The following is a 23,431-nucleotide window of genomic DNA, read 5'->3' as shown; positions in this document are numbered from 1 at the left end:
AGGGATTTCCTAATCCCTTACCAGCCTGCACACCAACCCTGATGTACAGAGTATGGGAGCAAAGCTCACCTTAGGCATCCACTACACAAGAATTCCGGATCCAGGATAAAACCTGGCACCAGCAGCATGGTCTGATGATTGGTATCAGTAAGATCCTGAACCAGCCTGCACATAGAGCATGGGAGCAAAGGTCAACCCTGGCTTCTACTATACAAGATTCCAGGATCCAGGATAAAAATATGACACTATCCTATTGGTTAATGGAGTTAATCCCTCTGCTATAAATTAACTGCTGGCAGCCTGTATGCACATAAAGTTTCTAGTAGCATTGGCAAGAGGAGGCTGTCAGCAGGTATGAATTTAATCTTTGTATTAAAATCCCTGTTTTCTATAGTAACAGCAATTCAAAACTTAATACTTTAGAATCTTAATTTGCAAATTGTAATATTGGTAACTGTAACTGTAATATCTGAAAATATTCAAATTCAAATTAATAATATAATTTATTAGGCTGCTTGCCTAATAAACTACATTATTATAATATAAAACTATATTATTAATAGTTTAATTAGGTGACTTTTCGGGTATCTTACCAATACCCATTAGACCATGCTATGGGGAGAACAGAAAGGGCTGATGGGTATCGGTAAGTCACCTTATGTGCTGATGGGTACCGAAAAGTCACCTTATTAAACTATTAATAATATAGTTTTATAAAATAATATAAAATTAAGTTTTATATTATAATAATGTAGTTTATTAGGCAAGCAGCCTAATAAACTATATTATTAATTTCACGTGATATAAGAGTGATAATATTATAATAAAAACCTTTATGTTAAAATATTTCATAAAATTTTGAGACATGTCAGTGCTTACTTATTTCAATATTCACAAGTATTTTTTTTTTGTTCCAGTGACCCCATAAAAATCATGTAAAAGTTGATGTCGAAAAAAAGAAAAGTTGATGCTGAATGTCATGTTTTATTTAGCAGTGGCCAATTAATTACTTTTTTGCACTGCTCAATGATACTTGCAAATGTCTTATTTGCAATGAAGCCTTGATGTGTTCAAGGAATATAATGTGAAACGTCATTGCACCACAAAGCATGCCTCACATTACAATAAATTTCAAGCAGCTTTGCAGCAGAACAAACTCCAAGAACTAAACCAAACTTTTCAAAGTCAACGATAGAAGATTAGAACTTTTACTCATCAAAATTTATTTACAGTTAGAGCTAGGTTTCAAGTCTTCCAAATCATTGCCGAAGAAGGAAGGGCCTTTACGGATGGAGGATTTGTAAAACAAATTTTCAATCAAAACAAAACAAACAAACAATTGTTTTTCAAAACAAACAATCTTCTATCGTTGACTTTGAAAAGTTTGGTTTAGTTCTTGGAGTTTGTTCTGCTGCAAAGCTGCTTGAAATTTATTGTAATGTGAGGCATGCTTTGTGGTGCAATGACGTTTCACATTATATTCCTTGAACACATCAAGGCTTCATTGCACACATGAGGAGTTATTCAGCGAGGGGAATGCCAGAGGTGTATTCAACTCTAGCAGTAAGCTAGAGAATCTTGTAATAACTGAGAGCAAAGTGGAGGAGAAATTGTTGAAGATAAACACAAGAAAGGCACCTGGGGTGGATGGGATCTATCCAGTTATATTAAAGGAGGCAGCAAAGGAGGTAAGCAAACCCTTAGCCATAATTATGAGAGCTTCCTTGGACTCAGGGGAGGTACCCATTGACTGGAGATGTGCAAATGTGACCCGAATTCACAAAGGGGGATCAAAGGCTGACACAAGTAATTATAGACCTGTGAGTTTAACTTCTGTTCCCGGAAAATTAATGGAGGCACTGGTGAAAGAAGCACTGCAGGATCATCTAGACAAGACTTCAGTTATAGCTAGGACACAGCATGGTTTTGTTAAGGGGAAGTCTTGCCTGACCAATTTGATTGGATACTATGATGCAGTCACAAAAGAACTGGATGCAGGGAATAACTTTGATATTATATACTTGGATCTTAGAAAGGCTTTTGATACTGTTGCACATGGAAGACTGCTGCACAAATTGGAGCAGTGTGGCATTGGAGGCAAGTTGCTGCTATGGATAAAGGGGTGGTTGAGGGGGAGAAGACAGAGAGTGGTAATCAATGGACACTGCTCATCGTGGACTAATGTTATTAGTGGAGTCCCTCAGGGTTCAGTATTGGGGCCTTTATTGTTTTCTGTATTTATAAATGATATTGATGATGGTATATCAGGCTTAATGTCCAAGTTTGCAGACGATACGAAGGTTGGCAGGGTTGTCAAGGACACTACTGACACTATGCTGCTGCAACAGGATTTGGAAAGGTTGAGCAGATGGGCTTCGAGGTGGCAAATGAAGTTTAACATTGACAAATGTAAAGTACTACATATGGGAAACAGCAACCCCAGAGCAACATATCAACTCTGTGGTACTACACTGACAGTGGTAGAGAATGAAAGGGACCTGGGGGTGGTGGTGCAGGCAGATATGAAGTTCTCTGAGCAGTGCAGACGAACTGCAAGAGTAGCTCATGGTGTATTGTCAATGATATATAGGAATTTTTCTAGCAGGGATAAGGAGGTGATTATTCCCTTGTATAAGGCAATGGTCAGGCCACACCTAGAGTACTGTATACAGGCCTGGAGGCCTCATTTCAGGAAGGATGTAGAGCTGCTGGAACGAGTACAGAGAAGGGCAACTAGATTGGTGAATGGGACAAAGGGGTTCTCTTACGAAGAAAGGCTTAAGTTTTGCAAATTACAGTGTCTGGAAACTAGGCACCAGCGGGGTGATCTGATAGAGGTGTACAAAGCCTTGAATGGTTTGAGCATGCTCAATGCTGATGGGATTCTTCCTCTAGCTCAGAAAAATCACCTGAGAGGGCATAAATTCAAATTGAGGAAAGACAGATGTAGGATAGATGTGCGGAAATTTGCCTTTAGCCAGCGGGTGGTTGGTGGGTGGAACAGACTTCCATCCCTTGTCGTGGAAGTTGATAGCCTAAATAAGTTTAAGGCTCAGCTGGACAGGTATTTCGAACGAACAGAGGGGTGAAGTGGAAGTGGTTATTTTGATTTATTTATGTTACTTTTTTTTTTTTTTTTTTTTTGGCTGATGCTGCATAAGCTTGCTTTCTTGCATCAAATGCCTCTACTAATGCTAATGCTAATGCTAAATTTGTTTGGCAATTGCAGAAGTAGTATGCCCTGAGAAAGTAAACAATTTTGCATCTGTACGTTTATCTTCGTCAACTGTAATGAGAATAATTGAAGATTTAGGAGCCGATGTTCAAAATCAACTCGTAGAAAAAGTTCGTAAATCCACACATTTTTCAATGGCAACTGACGAGAGTGAAGATAAGCCATACAGCGCAATTACTAATTTATATCCGAGGTGTAAATCAAAGTTTTGAAGTAGACAAAGAGCTAGTTGAATTAAAAATGCTTTAAAGATACAACAGGTGAAAATATATTTTTGGGTGTGTCAGAAACAATTGACAGCCTCAAACTGAATTGGGATTTGCTATCAGTGGGTATGACGGATGGCGCTAAAAATATAGTCTGTACTAAAATTGGGTTCGTGGGCAAGTTTCATAGATATCTAATAAATATCTACAACTGTCTCTCCTCAAATTGAATTTATGCTCCCTCAGGTACATAATCTGAGCAAAAGGAAGAATCCCATCAGTATTGAGCTTATTCAAGTCCTTATACACCTCAATGAGATCACCTCGCAGGTGCTTAATCTACAAACACTGCAATTTGCAAAAATTAAGCTTTGCTTAGTAAGAACAACCCTTTGTTCCCATCACCAACTTCATTCCAGCAGCTTTACATCCTTCCTAAAATGATGCCTCCAGACCTGTATGCAGTACTCAAGGTGATGCCTGACCATTGCCTTATACAAAGCATTTAATCACCTTATTCCTGCTACCAAAATTCCTATATATAAATCATAAGATCCCATGAGCAGCTCTAGCAACCTGCCAGCACTGCTCAGAAATCTTCATATCTGACTGCACAATTATCCCCAGGTCTTTTTCATTCTCCACTACCCTGAGTGTAGTACCACACAGTTTGTCCATTACTCCGGGATTAATGCTACTCATACGCAGTACTTTACATTTGTCAATATTAAACTTCAGTTGCCACCTCTCAGCCCATCTGCTCAACTTTTCTAGATCCTGTTGCAGTAGTGTACTGTCAATCAATGTCATTAAAAACCCTGCCAATCTTTGTATTATCTACAAATATGGGCATTAACCCTGATATACTTTCATCATTGATAAATACAGAAAACAAAATATCATTGATAAATACAGAAAACAAAAATGGGCCCAATACCAATCGCTGGGGGAATCCACTAATAACATTAGCCCACAAAGAGCAGTCTCCATTGATTACCTCTCTGCCTTCTTCAATTCAGCCATCCCTTTATCCATAGCAGCAACTTGCCCTTAATGCCATACTGCTCCAATTTGTACAGTATTCTTCCATGTGCAACAGTATCAAAAGCTTTCCTGATATCCAAATATATGATATCAAAATTATTTTTTGCATCCAGTTCCTTAGTCACCGCCTCTTAGTATCGAATCAAATTGGTCAGTCAAGACTTCCCCTTAACAAACCCATACTGTGTCTCAACTATATATTCTTCGACCAATGACTCCATATTTTCCCCATAACAGAAGTTAAACTAAGGTCTGTAATTACTCGTGTCACACTTTGATCCCCCTTTGTGAATTGGGGATTCATTTGCAAATCTCCAGTCCGTGGGGGACCTCCCCTGAACAAGGATGCTCTCATAATTGTGGCTAAATGTCTGCTTACTTCCTTTGCTGCCTCCTTTAATATAACTGGATAAATCCCACACACCCCAGGTGCCTTTCTTATGTTTAACTTCAATTTCTCCTCCACTTTGCTTTCAGTTATTACAAAATCATTTAGCTCCATTAGAGTTTAATAAACTTCTGGCTTCTACTTCCCTAGAGAATTCCTCGTGTGAACGTAGATGCAAGATAATCTTTCAGTTTGTCTGCAACTTCAGCAAGATCAGCAATAGTCGAACCATCGATATCAAGTGGACCAATCTGATTCATCCCTTCCTTCTAGAGTTTACATAAGTAATGAAGTCTTTGCTGTTTTTCTTTGCATCCTTTGCCAAAGATTTCTCGTAATCTGCCTTCGCTTGCCTATCCTGCTTTGTGACATGATTACAGACTAGTTTATATCCACCATAGACTTCTATATCAACTGATATAGAAGCCTATGGTGGATATAAACTGATTATCTGTTGATATAGAACAACGGTGGGCAAATGCGGTTCCCACTGAAAATTTAAATCCGTTTTTTTATTATTATTTCAGAACTTTTTTCACTGAATCTTGTTAAATTAACTAAGTAACTAATATTTTGTTATACGGATTTTATGTTGTGTTTATTTTTTTTTTTTATGTCTAGATATTTTGCGATTTTTATTTTAATTATAAATAAATCTGCACGCATTTACACTGCTGGCGCCAGCAGTGCTTTTCATACTTTTAAAAAAAATCTGGTAAGTAGACTTTTTTATTAAGCAATTTAAACTTGTTTACGGAGTGTAATTTTTCCACGCCGAAAATTAATTTAATTATTTTGTTTCAATTTCAGACTTTGGAATTAAATTTATTTAAATTTTTTGATAACATGACCTCAGAAAATATCAAAAAACGAAAATACGAACAAGAAAATAGAATCTTTCAAGAAGAATGGGCAGAAAATTTTGCTTTTATTGACAATAATAGAAAGTTGTGTCTTATTTGTAAAGTTACAATTGCAAACTACAAAGTAAGCAATTTATGTCGACATTACGAAGTAAGTCATCCCCACTTTTTAACTCAATATCCACTTAATTCAAAACTGCGAACAGAGAAACTTAAGTCCTTCTGGTCTTCAATCTGGTCTTCATAAGCAACAAGGACTCTTGTCTTCTTTTAGTCGCGAAGATGACAGAGCAAACAAAGCTAGTTTTTTGATAGCTTGGAATATTGCTCGTGCCAAACGTCCATATGAAGAAGGAAAATTTATCAAAAGAAACTTGGAAGAATTGGTTAAAATTTTGGATCCAGATAATACAAAACTACATAAATTGATCGCACAGGTTCCTATGTCACGCCGTACAACTGAGCGTCGTATTGGTGCAATTAGTAAAAAGGTTGAAAATAGTTTGATGTGTGATTTGAAAAATTGTACAGCATTTAGTTTAGCTCTCGACGAGTCTACAGACATTCAGGATGTTCCACAATTGGCTGTTTTTGTCCGCTATGTATCTGCAGATGTAAATGTGAAGGAAGAAATGTTAGACCTAGTAGCTCTTATCAAAAAAACTCACGGTATCAATGTTAGAAATGCACTTGATGAAGTAATGAACAGATTTGAATTGGCTCGTGATAAACTTGTAAGTGTTACTACTGACGGAGCGCCTGCAATGATAGGGGAAAAACCAAGGTCTCATTGGTCTTTTAAACAACGATCCTAAATCCCACGTTTCTTACTCTCTTCACTGCATAATTCACCGCGAGCATCTCATAGCGAAGTACTTCAAATACGAAAATGTGTGAAAGATTGTTTTGCAGATTGTGAATTTAATTACAACAAATGCCAAAACACATCGTCAATTTAGGAACTTTTTAGAAGAGTTGCGAGTGAATGACGAAACAGATGAATTGCCCAGTGATTTATCCCTATGGTGTGTTGTAAGATGGCTGTCAACTTACAACTGAATGTTTTGTAAGTCAACTTACAAAACATTTACAAAAGAAAAAGGAAAAAATACCCAGAATTAGAAAATGAAACTTGGCTTTCTGACTTATGTTCCTTACAAACATTAAAAAACATTTGCAAACACTTAATTTGGCTTTACAAGGAAAGGAAAAAATTATTATTGATTTGTCACAAACTGTATTTAGTTTTGAAGCTAAACTTCGGCTTTTTGTGTACAATCTTAAGAACAAAATATTTAATCATTTTCCACGAGTAAAAGCAAATATAATTAATATCAAAGAAGAAAAGTTAGACGAATACAAAGAAAAACTGAAGAATTGCAAGCAGATTTCAAAACATAGGTTTGAAATCTATATTTGCATATTTTGTGAACCCATTTATTTGTGATATTATTGAAGATGGATTTCCAATTTCTGAAATAATACTTGTTGAAAAAGCGGCTGGGGAATTGGAGTTATTAGATGTGAAAGAGGATCAGGCATTGCAAATGCAGCACAAATCTACTTCTATAATTGAATTTTGGAAACTCGTGCCAGAATCAAAATATCCACATTTAAAGAAAGCTGCTTGCCCTCTAATTTCAATTTTTGGTACAACATATTGCTGTGAATCTTTGTACTCCACAATGAAGTTTGTGAAGTCGAAATATCGTTCACAGTTAACCAATCATCATCTTACAGAATTGCTGCGAACGGCTTTAACAAATTTTACACCAAATTTCAAAGATTTGACCAAAGGTCTTCGTTAAATGTTATACTTTTTATTAATGCATTTTTATTATATTTTATTTTTATTATTAAAATTTTGAAATAATTATTTTGTATTTTCTTTCTCTTAATTATATTTTCTTATATATGTATACTTTATGTATACATATATGTGTATATATATATATATATATGTATACAAATATATATATGTATACAAATGTAAAGTACTACACATGGGAAACAGCAACCCCAGAGCAACGTATCAACTCTGTGGTACTACACTGACAGTGGTAGAGAATGAAAGGGACTTGGGGGTGGTTGTGCAGGCAGATATGAAGTTCTCTGAGCAGTGCAGACGGGCTGCAAGAGTAGCTCATGGAGTATTGTCAATGATATACAGGAATTTTTCCAGCAGGGATAAGGAGGTGATTATTCCCTTGTATAAGGCAATGGTCAGGCCACACCTAGAGTACTGTATACAGGTCTGGAGGCCTCATTTCAAGAAGGATGTAGAGCTGCTGGAACGAGTACAGAAGGGCAACAAGATTAGTGAATGGAACAAAGGGGTGCTCTTACGAAGAAAGGCTTAAGTTTTGCAAATTACAGTGCCTGGAGACTAGGCACCAGCGAGGTGATCTGATAGAGGTGTATAAAGTCTTGAATGGTTTGAGCATGCTCAATGCTGATGGGATTCTTCCTCTAGCTCAGAAAAATCACCTGAGAGGGCATAAATTCAAATTGAGGAAAGACAGATGTAGGATAGACGTGCGGAAATTTGCCTTTAGCCAGCGGGTGGTTGGTTGGTGGAACAGACTTCCATCCCTTGTAGTGGAGGTTGATAGCCTAAATGAGTTTAAGGCTCAGCTGGACAGGTATTTTGAACGAACAGAGGGGTGAAGTGGAAGTGGTTTTTTTTTTTTTTTTTTTTTTTGGCTGATGCTGCATAAGCTTGCTTTCTTGCATCAAATGCCTCTACTAATGCTAATGCTAAAAAAAAACAATATGGTATGGTACAGTGAGCTCAGAAGCACCAACACTGGACGGGTGCAGGGACTGGAAAACCATTGCTTGGTTTGACAAATCCCTGACCCTGCTGTTGGAAATACCAGAATGTGGTGAAAGCAAGTCTGTGGACCCATTGCGCAAGGTGTCAGCAATGCTGGCTGGTTTTGACGTAATTGTGAGGAAATGTTTTTCTATGGTGCAGCTCGGTTCCATGATACCACTGGAGCAACATTTGGATGCTACAAGTTATTCACAAATTATTTCTGATGAGGCACATTCCCTTGTAGCTGCAGTGAAGGTTATCTATTCATAGATGGGTTTTCCCAGCAGGATAATGCACCATGTCAAAAGGCCAGAACTGCACAAAACTAGGTCCAGGAACATGAGAGTGAATTTAGCCTACTGCAATGGCCTTTCCAGTTACCAGATGTCAATTCAGTTGAGTATCTGTAGGATGAACACTTTGGAGTAGAGATTTACAACAAATTTGGCTGTTCTGATAACTAAAACAGAACAACCAAATTTCAAATAGGGATATCTGCTTGCTATTAGGTAGGTATACCTAATAAAGTTGCCATTCGGTGTATTTAAGCACCATCATCAGCACATTCTTGGATTATTGGCTGTTTGGTAAGCAAATTTCTCAATCACACATAGGGAATCCACTTGTGGATGTAAGTTTCTTATGCTTGGGGCAACAACTCTGAATAACTTAATTTACTTTTTATAAAAAAAAAAAAACTGTTTAATTCCTTTAAATAAGAAATCTACAGTTTATATAGTATTTAAGATAAATAATTACTGAAAATTTAATAATATTTGGTTATTCCTTAGGCGTACACTGATACCAGAGATGATGCATGGCCAGCCTCTTGACATGAATCAATATCTGAAGATGTTTTCTACCTGCCGCATTCCTGACCACATATGTGACCAACAAGTATTTCATGGCCTCAGACCAAATCCACCTCATCATATTGTTGTAATACATAATAATCATGTAAGGATTAAAATTATAATTTGATTTTTGTGAAGCAGCTAAATAAATACATAATAAACATGTAAATGATACTTAGTATGTATTCACAAAGAATATTTTCCAAGTGAATGTGTTTCTTTTAGCATTTCCTTCAGAGGAAGAAGCCATTTTCCCTTTTGCCTTTGAGAGATGCCATTTTCTGCTATCAGCTTTATATAGCACTTAAGACTTGTGTAGAATATATAACCATATTAATTATTAAATTAATATTTTAAATTAATTAAATTAAATTTGAATTTGTGTATTTAATACTATGTAACTATGGTGTGGCTCTTTATAATATATGAAAAACCGGAATGTGGCTCTCATTGACCTCATGCGTGCCCACCCCTGATATAGAATCAGTTGATTCTATATCAGGGTTGATATAGAATCAGTTGATTCTATATCAACTGATTTATATGCATCCAAATCACTTTTCTTCTCTGCCACGAGTCTCAATAGTTCATGTGATATCCATTTAGGTCTAAGCCTTAAATGGCATTTCTTAGTTGACAAAAAACCTAGCAAATTCTATGATTATTTCGTTGAATGCTTCACATTTAGAATTTGCTGATGGTAACGTCAGTTCTACTGTACAGAATTTAAAAACTGTCTGAGACAACTGTAGTTATCTTTACAAAAGTAAAAACCTTTCCCTTTACCCTTGATGGTAGTTACATCTTTAAGTAAATCTCACATCAGTACACTATGATCGCTGCCACCTAGTGGCTCCTTTATCAGCAGATTCTTAATGGCATGAATAATGCTGCTGATAATCAGATCAAGAGTGTTATTTCCTCCAGTTACCTCTTGAACATGCTGCTGTAGAAAATCATCCAGTAAATCCACAAAAGTCTTGCTAGTGTGCGAGTGACCAAATCACAAGCTCCAGTCAATACGGATAGTTAAAATCTCAAATTATAAACATATTCTGATTTACTGGCCCGCTATTTCTCTGTACAATTGTTTGTTGTGCTTATCAGAGTCTTTAGGCCTATAACACAATCCCACTCTCATTTTTGCTTTCCCAATGGTTCTGTTGCACTAAACTGACTCAACACTGCACTGTTCACCCATGTCAACTAGATGCATTTTTGTTTCTTAACTAACAGCATAACACCTCCTCCCTTCCTATACACATTGTACTCCCCAAATTCCAATTCTGCATTCCTTATATCTGAGTGATACAATGTCTCTGATATCCCAACAATCTATCTCTTTGATGTCATAATCAGAATTTCAAATTGATCAAATTTCTTTACTATACTCCTGGCATTGGTGTACATGAAATTCAACATGCACCTGTTCTTACTCTTAGTTACCCTAACACAGCCCATGTATTTACCTGTTCCATGATGGCTCCCAACGGTTCTTGAAATCTTCAGCACCTTGTTTTCTCTGCTGCTGCTCATTCCAATAGAAGCAGTGCAAGAATTACTCCCAGCTCTGCCTTGCAGCTACTGTTAATCTATTAGTCTGTGAATCCCCCAAGCTAGAAGCTTTCGGACTGACCTTACACTGCTTCAATAGCATCAGCAAATATTCTTGAGCCCTTTTTATTTAAGTTTATCCCATCCCTGTTGAAGACTCTCCTTTTAACAAGCAGAACAGACCACACTGAGAAAAATTCTACCTTTACACAATCTCTCCAGGGCCAAATTTATTGATAAGGCTCTCATTTATACTCCTTCCTATCATGTCTGTGCAGAATTGCAGACACTTTCAAATTCAACTCTAACTAGTGACTTTTTTTCAACATTGACCTGTATTTGTTCATATCTACTCTTAACATCATTAGTTATCACCCTTTGTGCCCTTAAAAGATGATATTTGCTGTACAATGTCACCTTTTACGCCAGGTAGACATACTGTGACATTGAAAAGAGCACTATAAAGAGCTTTAATTGTATTAAAAAAATAAAATATCACTTAAAATAAATTTAGAGTTATGTACACCATAATATTAAACTTTTATAACTAATTGCTTCTGCTGTTGTAAACAGCCAATGGTTGGTTTTTTTTTGGTTTTTTTTTACTGGACAAAAAATGATTTTGGGCATACATTTACATTTTTCATTGTTTTTATGTCTTGAAAGTACGTTCCACATACTATGAAATACCCTGTATATTTTTTTTAAACCTTAAAATTTCTTTTTACTTTTATAGACATATTTACAGACTATCTTTTCATATTTCAATTTCATATTTATTTATCCATTTGGTAACCCTGACCCTACTGTAATATATGTCACACAAAATTTTTTTTTATCCATTTTGTACGTGTCTCTTTTTACAACTCAGTTCCTGCTGAGATATACAATCACTGGCCAAAAATTTAGAAATCTTCTGGAAATTTTTTTTTTTTTTTTACGTGAACCCCAAACACTAGAGGTATTAGAACCTATAGTACTTAGTACCGTGCTTGGGTTTGAGGTTAAGAAGACGAAAGAAGATATTTGTTGACATTGGACTTGAACTTCTGTAGATTATAATTTTCAGGAAATACGTATGAAGGAAGGTTGTTCCAGAAAACGGCAGTTGAATGAATAAATGAGGAAGATGAAAAGTTGGTTCTGTGGGTTTGAAGTTGGACAGTAAATAGATGTTGGCTAGTGGCGGCACGTATTCGGACTGTTTTGAAAGAGAGAGCAGGAATTATAGACAATTCAGAAGAACAGTGCCCATGGAAGTATCTGTAGAAGAGGCATGCAGCAGAAACAGTACGTCTATGAGACAGCGAGTGGAGAGACTCTGTTAGAGATGAATCATTAATTAACCTAACTGCCCTCTTCTGAATGGAATCAAGAAGCCTGAGAGAGGTTTGGGGGCACCGCCCCAGATGTGGGAACAATATTCCATGGCAGGGCGGATTTGCGATTTATACAGAGTGAGCAGCTGTTTGGAAGAAAAGTAACGCCGAGAGCGAAAGAGAAAACCAAGTTTTTTAGATGCACAGGAAGCAATATTTGTAATGTGCTTGTGCCAAGAGAGATTAGAAGTCAGGGCAATCCCCAAAAGAGATATATCATTTTGCCTAGAAATCGGAGTGTCACTAAAGATAAGCATAGGAGCAGAAGAATCCTTTTTGCGAGATATAAGACAAGACTGAGTTTTAGAAGGATTGAAATCAACTAAGTTGTCTTTGCCCCACTGGAGAATTACCTGAAGATCGGCATTTAAGGAATTGGTAGCAGATTTTCGAGAAGTTGAAGCTGATTGAGCAGGACAAGGTTTCTCAAAATGGAAAGTTGAATGCAATGTGCTATCATCAGCAAAACTATGGATAGGATTTCCAGTCAATGGAAGAAGGTCATTGATATACAAGAGGAAAAGAGTGGGGGAAAGAACTGAACCTTGGGGGACACCGGCATTAGTGGAGAAGTTAGAAGACAGAGAGCCATCATCCTCAGTGAGCGGTAAGAGAGAAAACTGGATAACCGATTACTAAAAACAGTTGGCAAACCATAAGATGGAAGCTTGTTTAGAAGACCTTTACGCCAAACACGATCAAAAGCCTTTGAGATGTCAAGAGCAACTACTTGTGCTTCACCGAACCTTTCCATTCAATTAGTCCATAAATGGGTAACATAAACCAGAATATCTCCAGTGGAACGACACTGGCGGAATCCATACTGGTGATTGTTGATCAGACGGAAGGTTTCTAGATAGTTCAAGAGTTGGCGGTTAATTGATTTCTCCATTACTTTAGAAAGAGTAGAAGTAATTGCAATGGGACGATAATTGGATGGGAGGGATTTGTCACCCTTTTTAGGAACTGGCTGGATATGAGCAAATTTCCAAGCAGAAGGAAAAACACCTTTGGAATAAGTAAGTGAAAAAAGGCGGCAAAGAATAGGAGTAAGTTCAGGAGCACAGGTTTGAGAACAAGTGGAGAAATACCATCAGGACCTGGAGCTTTCTTAGCATCAAGATTTATCAAAATCCTTCTGATATCCTTTTGACGGAAGACCACAGGAGGCATTGGAGCGTGTTGGGAATGGTGGGAGGAGTTTTACCAAGATCATTAATACATGAGCTGGAAGAAAAATGGGATGCTAGCAGGTCAGCTTTATCCTTGGCTGAAGTGGCAACAGAACCATCTAGTTTGGACAGAGGTGGGAGCAAAGATGGGCAAAAGTTGCGGCCAATAGCTTTGGCAAGAGACCAAAATGCTCGGCTACCATTAGGGCAAGAAGCAAGTTTTCTACTCTTAGCCTGTTCAAACTCTAGTTTGGACTGATTAATAACTGCTTTACAACTGTTGCGAGCTTTGGTGTAGGCAGAAAATGAAACTGAAGAATTAGAAACAAGCCAATTACGATGTGCAAAATTCTTCTCTTGGACAGCCTTAGCACATTTATTGGAAAACCAAGGTTTAGATAAAGGACGAGATTTTAAAGTGGAGTGTGGGATAAAGGATTCCATTCCTGCAAGAATAATTTCACTGACACGATCCGAGCAAATGTTGACATCAGAAGTTTTGAAACAGTAATCCGACCAAGGAAAAGAAGAAAAGAAGTCTTGCAGGTCATTCCATTTTGCATTCTTGTAATGCCAAACAACACGTGGTTGGGAATAGCCATGAGATAAAGGTTCCATTGGAGAAGAGACAATCACCAAGTTGTGATCTGAAGTGCCTAAAGGACCTCTCACTTCGACCGTGTACTTAGAAGGGTTGTTTGTGAGAAAAAGATCAAGCGTATTGGCTGTATGATTAGGATTGTCCGGTATTCTTGTGGGTAAATGAACAATCTGTGCTAGGTCATTAGTAATTGCAAAAGCCTCAGCATCTCGACCTGCTGGGTCGGTGTGACTAGAAAACGGAAGCCAGCTGGAGTTGTGAACATTAAAATCACCAAGGAAAATTACTTCACTGTTAGGAAAGTTGGACTGGAGAAAGTCAAGTTGCAAAGAGAGGAAGTCAAAGAGCTCCAAGTGATTGGTGGAGTTGGGAGAACGGTAGAGACAACAGATGAATTTGACACAATGAGGTAGAGAGATTTTAAGCCAGAGAAGATCAAAGAGAGGAGATTCCAAATTGCCAAGTCTCTGACAGGGAATATCAGAACGGACATATGCACAAGTACCACCTTCGAGGCGAAAGGAATCATACAGAGAATAATTTGGGCATCTGAGATGAGCAGTAGATGAATTAACCGATAACTGAGATTCTGTCAGAAAAAGTACATGGGGTTTGGCAGACTGCAAATGGAAATGGACATCGTTGAGATTAGAATTGAGACCACGTATATTTGTGAAATGAATTAGGAAGTCCTTGGGAGGTTTAGATCTTTTCGCAGATAAGCTTGCTCTATTAGTTTGACAATTCATGGTGTATTCAATAGTAAGAAAAAGTAGGTGGGATATGCTGTATGAAGTAATGAAATTTTTGGATATGGTGTACATGTGGTAAGAATATACCCTGATCCTTGACATAACGTGGCCTCGACAATGCTCCCCGCATACACACTACTCGGACTCCCTCCAGTCACTATCTGGCAGAGTAGAGGTAGCAAGATTATACACTAGCTGATCCGGAAGCTTCCTAGAGAGTTACCAATAGGTTCAGTCCGGTGTACTAACTAGCGGCCGGCCTGCGAACACCGTTTTAGAGCTGTACCCTCGAAATGTAAGGAATATTGGATCTCGCCACGACGTTCATCATAACCTCAAAAGTGATCAATCATACTGCATGATGGAAGAGATAGGGAAGGGTTGACCGGAACTTAGCTCTGGAGACTAAACATGGGTTCCACCACTTCAAGCCTCCAATAAGCAAAGTGGTGGTAATTCACCAGTTGATGAGAGTCATCTACCACCTAGTACTGCCTGGTAACATAGAGGGGCGGCATTCCTCCATGTGGTGTGGGCGCCACACCTCGACCCCTGCTTACGTTGGTTCACACCTGGGTGGTCACCCACCATGTACTTGTGCATGGAGGTTATACCCAGGATTACTAACAGTCCCACCATCGTGAAGGTGCAAGCAGAGGATTTGGCTGTCACAGACCGTCCGGACTTCGCTGAAATTGGGTCCACTTGACTTGAGTGTCACCCGAATATCAGTTCCATCAGCGTTTTAGACTCCCAGGTAGCAAGTACAGCTTGTCTGGCATATCTGAGAGAATGTCTGTGACAACCTCAAGGACCATGGTATATGGTCCTTGAGGTATCAAATGGTATCAAAAGATAATTAAACATACAGTATGCAAATGTAAGTTTCCACATAGCATGATCACAGTTCCTTGGTATCAGATAAATACTATTTGTTCTTGTGGTCCTCTTAGTTGATCCAATCATGGGAAAGACAAGTGATCATTCAAATTTTCAGAAAGGTGCTACTGTTGGAGTATATTAGCAGGAGCCACAATTTAAAAAAACAAAGGAAATCACTGGCGTGTTGAAAACAGCCATCTCAAAAGTATACAATGAGTAGATGACAAAAGGAGAACACAGCTCTAAAAAGAAATGTGGCAGGAAGTCTGTATTCCAAGAATGAGACCACAGGAGTTTTAAAGTGAATTGTGTATGAGAATAGAGGGTCCTGTGTACAGCAAATGACTGAAAAATTCAATGTATGCAAAGTAAGACCTGTTTCCAATTGTACTACATAACAGAAATTAAAAGACCCTAGGATTTGGTGGCCATGTGCCTACACAAAGGCCACTTGTTTCTGGAAAAGATGAAAATATTTGAGTTCAGCGGTGCCGCCAATGCCAAGACTGCACCGTGGAATAGTGGAAAAAGATTGTGTAGGCTGACGAGTCTCTGTTTACACTTTCTTGCACCAATAGTCAGGTGAAAGTGTGGCGTGAACCTTAAAACCATGCATCCAGACTGTCTTGTGTCCACCATTCAAGTGGCTGAAGGTGGTATCATGGTATGGCCTATGTTCTGTTGTTATGAACTAGGTTGACTCATACTGTTAGCAGGTCATGTTACCTCCAATGAATATATTTCTGTCATACTGGACCAACTTCACCCTGCAATGCTCTGTTTTTACTTGTATTGTGATGGATTCTTTCAAGGTGACAATGCAACAATCCACTGTGCAAAAACTGTATCTAAATGGTTTGAGTTACATTTACAAATTTTCCATCATCTTGGAAAATTTGTGAATGGCTTCCTACTGATCCAGATCTGAATCCACTGGATTCAGATCTGGATCAGTAGGAGGCTCTTTCTTAAAATTTTTTAATAGAATTTTTTTAATTCTATTAAAAAATTAAATTTTAGCTTGATACCCCCCCACCCAATTTAATGGGTCAAAATCCCTCCCTTTTTAAATTTTCCCCTGCCACAAATAGATGAAACCTCATCTATAAATAAGAGTATTTTGCTTTCCTCAAGGCAGGTTTGGTTTGGTTTGGTTTTGGTTTTATTGGCGCATTCCTCAAGGCAGGGCTGACTGCTATTGCGTCATACTACAACAAAGTGATTGACAGGTCTGTCTCAAAGATGCTTTTACAAACTTAATTTTTTAGTCTTTAAATTTTTCTACATATAAAAGAATATTTATAGTGCTTTTAATTTTTAGAATTCTACATGTCTCAAGGCAATGATTCATTTTTTTCAAAAGTTTCTTCACCAATTAGCAATGTTGTTAATAATGACAGTAATAGAAAAGAGATAGATTGTATCAGAAAGGCTAAGAAGAAAAGAAAAGATAGAGTATGAAGCAGCACTTAAAAACCCTGATATCGAAGAAAACAATAAAATAATAAGTTAGAGGCTTCACAATTAAGAAAGGAAAGATACAAAAAACGAAAGACTACTTTTATATCACAAGACTACATGTAGTGGAAATAGGGAGAAATGTTTGTTTGTGAACATATCACAGGTGACAGAGCTGGTGATAGCCACGGATTCAAATGTATTCAAATGATGGGGAATATAACTTAATTTTTCAACGAACACAGTTTCCTGTGGCTTTTAGTATGACAATAAACAAAAGTCAAGGTTATCATTATCTGAGGTTGGTGTTGACTTAACATCACCATGCTTTTCGCATGGACAATTGAAGGCAACCAAAAATCTCTATTAATATTAATGGAAAATGAATCAAAAATGCTGAAGAATGGGGTGTGTTTAGGGGGGGGGGGTCCCCCACTAAAAAAATTAAAATATAAAAACATAATTCAGGTTCATGTGACACAAGGCAGAAGGGAGCGAAGCAATCTTCTAACTTGTTTCTTAAAAAATTAGCATGCAATCAACGTAATGCCTAGAAAATTTTAAACCAATATTCCAGGGGGTTTAATACAAATCTTCATACACAAACTTTGTATGCAGCTACTTAAACAACCACCAGCTCTCACTGCTGAGTGAAAGTAGCCGTCTTTATCCCTTCAGTTAAAAAGCTTGACACTTCTGTCGCTAAAAGTTATGAAAGTAATGTCAAGCATCAGTGTTTTCATTGAATATACAGGAATATCAAATGTACAGGTTGTCCAAAAAGCTCTTTTACAAGAGCTGTGTGATTAGGACAAATGATAAAAATCTGAAACCACTTCAAATAATAGTTGAGTTTTATTCACCAATCAGAAAATGTGCATGCTACAGTAGATGGCAACATAATCCCAAAACTGCAGAAATTTTCTAACAAAATTTCATCCTCTTGATGAAATTTTGTACCAATGCAAAGCCTATGGATTTCCATAGGCTTTGCATAAAATCTCATCAAACTTCTGTGCCTTCACAGAGACTTTTGTCTGGCCATCACATATGCCAAGATAGCTGCACAGACGCATTCTTTATGAACTTTCCATACCATTGCAGAATTGTTTGAAATTTACATATAACAGCAGTGGCAGACTGCAACTCGCTGAACCAAAGGGCACACCACAGCATCACTGGGTGGTCAATTCTGCAATGATTAGAGTTTTGCAATTATTTTTCTATCTATTGCAGCATGCACATTTTCCAGTTGTAGAAGAAAAACTTGAAGATGTCCTTTATCACCTGGAAGTGGTTTCAGATTTGCATATGTGCCCTATTTGCAAAATGTTTTAGTTTTATAAAGGAGGTTTATGGATACCCTGTATCTGTGGACACCAAAAATCATAATGGGCTATTGGTCATAATTATCTACATATTATCTATCCAGTTCATTGGTAGAGGTTCATTTTTCACAAACTGAATCCTCCATACAGAATTGCTACAGTACAGGCGCCTCCGTAGCCAGGTGGGCAGGAGCAGCAGCGCGTAGCACACGCTTCTTGATTAGACCGGGGTTTGAGACTGTGACCACCAAATACGGAGGATGCGGAAAGGTCACGGAATGACTCCGTAGCCAGGTGGGCAGGAGCAGCAGCGCGTAGCACACGCTTCTTGATTAGACCGGGGTTTGAGACTGTGACCACCAAATACGGAGGATGCGGAAAGGTCACGGAATAACTACCGCATATCCCTGGAGCAATATGGCCTTAGTTGCTAATGCTCCTAAAAACCAAATAACAAACAAACTGTGCATTCAAGTAAGATCATTCATTGAACTCTTTTTTGTGAAGTGGCCACCAGCATACCTGCCCATCCACTTCTCCTAAGTGGGTGGGCAGGTATGCTGGTGTTGAAATAGTGACAACCCAATTATGAAGTATATATGAGGTATGAGGCATAGATTTGCAGAAATCTGCCTTTAGCCAGTGGGTAGTTAGATTGGTGGAACAGACTTCCATCCCTTGTTGTGAAAGTTGATAGTCTAAATAAATTTAAGGTTCAGCTGGGCAGGTATTTTGAACGAACGGAGGGGTAAAATGGAAGTGTGTTTTTTTTGGCTGATGCTGCATAAGCTTGCTTTCTTGCATCATATGCCTCTACTAATGCTAATGCTATTCACAATATGAGATATAACCAAAACGATGCCAATTTAATTAATTTAACTACTTTGGTAGATGGCTACGTTAAAATGATGCTTTTGCACTAACCTATACGTTAGTCATTCTACCTCGTAGCATGAGGCCTTTGCCCTTAAATATTTTAGTCTATATCACTGCACACCAACAGGCATCTCTCATATTGTGAAGTTATACTTCATAACTGGGTTGTCACCATTGCAACACCAGGGTACCTGCCCATCCACCGAGGAGAAGCCAACAAGCTTTGAAACGGTGCCGTCTGGGTGGTGGTATCCGCTGAGAATAAGTAACACTAGTCTTCTCCACTGGTGAAGTGTTACTTATTCGAGGTAGTACAATACAGTCACTTCTAGATCAAAGTAACAGGCGCAATTTGGCCATAGTAGCCCTTGCGCCATTAAACCCCACTCCAACAACAACAGTACAATACCATGGTAACTCGTTGTGAAGGCATTCACAATATGAGATATAACCAAAATGATGCCAATTTAATTAATTAATTTAACTACTTTGGTAGATGGCTATGTTAAAATGAGGCTTTTGCACTAACCTATACATTTAATCATATCTTTAAATGGGACATTTTCTTCATGGTAAAAATTGTCGTAATGGGGACTGCAGAACTTTGAAAAAAGAAAAGAAACAGAAACAAGGGGAGAAATATATGGTAACTGTGGAATGGGCTTTTCAGCAATAATTTACCCCAGGGGCTCACATCTGGTGAGTATGGGCTTGGCACACCCAGGGTCCTGAGCTGGATATCATCATTCTTCTCTTTCTTGGTGATTCCCTTCTACCTCTCTCACACAAGCACACACAGGGAAATTCAGAATTTTTTTTTTTTGGCTGGTGCAGCATAAGCCTCAGGCTTCCTTGCACCACATGGCTAATATTGATAATAATAACGACCAGTAGGGACTATGGAGCATGGCAGTTTGGGGAGGGGAGTGCCATGAATAAACTAGCCAATGGATTGGAGGTGCCTCGTACGACATGACGTTAGGGTTAGGGAAAGGACCTGGTAAAGGTTTGTAACGTCATGCTGATTTAATATATTATTGTATAGAATATTCGAATACGTTATTTCTTTGCTGTTTCATATTTTATTTGACCTTTACGGACTTCCAAAGTAAACCTTAAAAACTTATTGTAGAACAGTCATGTGTTATAGCTAAGACTCACTAGCACCCTTCCCCCCCCCCTCCCGAACAAGAGTTAAGAATTTTTCAAAAATTAAATTTAGTGACTACGGCACGCCAAACTGCAAAATCAGGTCAAACTCGGTAAGCTACAGAGAACCTCAAAAATCAAGACTAAATCGCCAAATTTAAGACTATTAAGATGAGACCATAAATATATGTAATAAAATTTCTTTATCTATTATGAAATTTTATAAGCGCAAAAATTAAATAGATAAAAATAAAATAAAATCTAACGTCCAATAGTGCAAGTTCTTTTTCTTAGAGTATTCATGAGTATAATACCTACTATTGTGGAATGTTCGTTAGTATAATGCAAAACAATGTTTAATTCACGTTTCATTTACCTTTCGTTTTGGCGGCATGTCTGCGAAACGGGAAATCTTTTTGAAATAAATTTTATAATCTGGTTTCAAAAAGCAGAATAATCCCACTGCACGTCAATATGAACTTCCCGCCTTCCACACAAAACGCAGAACACGATTCTCAGCGTCCTGCATTTTGCCGACACCGCCAGTCCAGAAAAAATATAACACGAAGGCCAGCGCCACCTGAAAATATAAAGTATTGGGAACGACAAATTAGCTAGTAACTACAAAGTATTATTATTATTATTATTAGCCATATGGTGCAAGGAAGCCTGAGGCTTATGCTGCACCAGCCAAAAAAAAAAAAAAAAATTCCCGAGTTACCCTGAGAGAGAGAGAGAGTCAGAAGTAGAAAGGAATCACCAAGAAAGAGAAGAATGATGATATCCAGCTCAGGACCCTGGGTGTGCCAAGCCCGTACTCACCAGATGTGAGTCCCTGATCTTACTTCTCTGTGAAAGCAACTGTGACAGGTACCACATTGAAACAGTAAAATTTCCTCAGTAGTAACGACTAATCAACTCGAGTAATTTATCGGGGCAGTAGGCAGCTAATTGTCACTGCGACCAGTGTTGAATCCAGAGCGTTTGCACCGGGGGGAAGTAAACTTCGGGGGTACATGCACCGGGGGAAGAATGTAAGCTTCGGGGGGGTACATGTAGTATATTTTTTATTATTATTTAATATTTGCAACATAATTATATGTTACAAACAAATCTGTATATTTATATTTATGCATAATATGCATATATTTATGAGACATACAGTATATGAGAAAACAAAAGGAAATATTTATTATTTATAACATCTAAATACTAATACTGTAGTCAGTTCATAAAAACCACATTACTGACAATAATCACAGTTTTTTAAAAATATGAAAATGACCGATTAAAATTTGCAAAAAAAAAAAAAAAATTATACAAATTATAATCAAACATGCAAGTGATGTATTGTATTAATCTTATTCTTCTTTGCTTTTTTCTTTGCATATGTATCAATCACTTCATTTATTAATTTTTCGGATAACTCATTTTGGGCTCTCTAAGCAAGCTTATTTTCATGCAATCTTTCAATATTACAGTACAGATACATATATAATAGAAAGGATATAAAATGTATTGTTTATAGGTTGCGACCAAAAACCGTCTTGTTTGCAGTATACAAAGGAAGAATTGGCCACAAGAATTGGCCCTTGGTGTTAAAATAAACAAACAAAGGGAATGTGAAAACCATAAAGCGAAACTGCTGACGATGAATTAGTGGCTACAGCACAGAGTAGTAACATATCTTACTTCTCTGTGGGCTACAGTAGACTCCCCTGACAGCCGCGGGACACTATAATTAAAAGTATCTGTCAGGAACCAATTCAGGCGAACCTATTCGTAGCCTGCAATCTTGTTTGCGATATACAAACAAAGAATTAGTCGTAAGTAGTCTGATTGTGTGAAACACTATCCAGAGATGGTTCGTGTGAAAATAAAGGGAACCTGAAAACCATAAAACAAAAATGCAGACACTTGATATAGTGTCTTTTAGTTACAATTTGTGCACCCAGAAATATTGCCCATTTAATTATTTTGAAAATTTCGTGTCTTTTGAATTTTAGTGATTATTTTCGCCGTGTACCACCTAACAAGTACTACATTAGTTGATGTGATTTTTCGTGTTGTATTTATTTGACATAAATTTATTGAATTCGTGTTTTATAAAATGAAAATTATTATTTTTCACCGGAGGGAAATTTTATTCCACTGGGGTGAAACTCACCCCCCGTCACCCCACTGGATTCAACACTGACTGCGACAATATCGATAGACGATATACCGGTGATCCACATACAGCAAAATGTTCCGATTGAAATTCAAAATTAATAATCAAATCCAACTAGTGTTACCAGCCGTCCGATTTTCTGTCTGGACAGTCCCGGTTTCAACAGAAACATGAGCCACAAGCGAGTAACGGAAGGTATTAGATTACCACTTTGTCGAGGAAAAATTTTGACAGTGTAAAAAAAACAAAAAAAAAAAAAAAAACATTCTGGTAATCCTAAAGTCTCGAAACTTTATTAGACATATTGGGCAGACAACTTGTACAGTCGAGACCCGCTAATTTTCGTAAAATCGGACAAATGCTAAAAAAAATCACAAATAAATTAGCATTTGTCCGATTTTATGAAAATTAGAGGGTCTCGACTGTACAAGTTGTCTACCCAACATGAAAAAATTTTGAATGAAACTGACTGAGGAAATGTCCGATTTTTTTTTTTTTTTTTCCCCATTAGATATTTGAACAGAACCTTACGAAGGCACATTTTTTATGCTCCGTTTCCACTTTTACTAGGGCCAGGGGTTACTCCGACCTTATCAGCCCCTTCACCACTAGCAGTCTGTCCACTACAGCGTTATTATTATTATTATTATTATTAGCCATATGGTGCAAGGAAGCCTGAGGCTTATTCTGCACCAGCCAAAA

The 23,431-nt window shown here is 37.7% G+C and overlaps 1 protein-coding gene across 1 annotated transcript in view; it reads right to left on the bottom strand.

The window, feature by feature from the left end:
• Rrp1 (Recombination repair protein 1) overlaps window positions 1-21,102 on the bottom strand; it is a 102,927-nt gene extending 81,825 nt beyond the window's left edge. Inside the window, exon 1 of the mRNA XM_090383814.1 lies at window positions 20,936-21,102. Within this exon, the coding sequence (XP_090239940.1) occupies window positions 20,936-20,953 (18 nt within the window). The 5' untranslated portion in view covers window positions 20,954-21,102. The remainder of the gene's footprint in view (window positions 1-20,935) is intronic.
• Between the last annotated feature and the right edge of the window lie 2,329 nt (window positions 21,103-23,431).

Source organism: Mastigoproctus giganteus, chromosome 1, assembly GCF_048544385.1.
Source record: "Mastigoproctus giganteus isolate SK-2022 chromosome 1, ASM4854438v1, whole genome shotgun sequence".
NCBI lineage: Eukaryota > Metazoa > Arthropoda > Arachnida > Uropygi > Thelyphonidae > Mastigoproctus > Mastigoproctus giganteus.
This window is presented reverse-complemented; position numbering and strand designations above follow the sequence as displayed.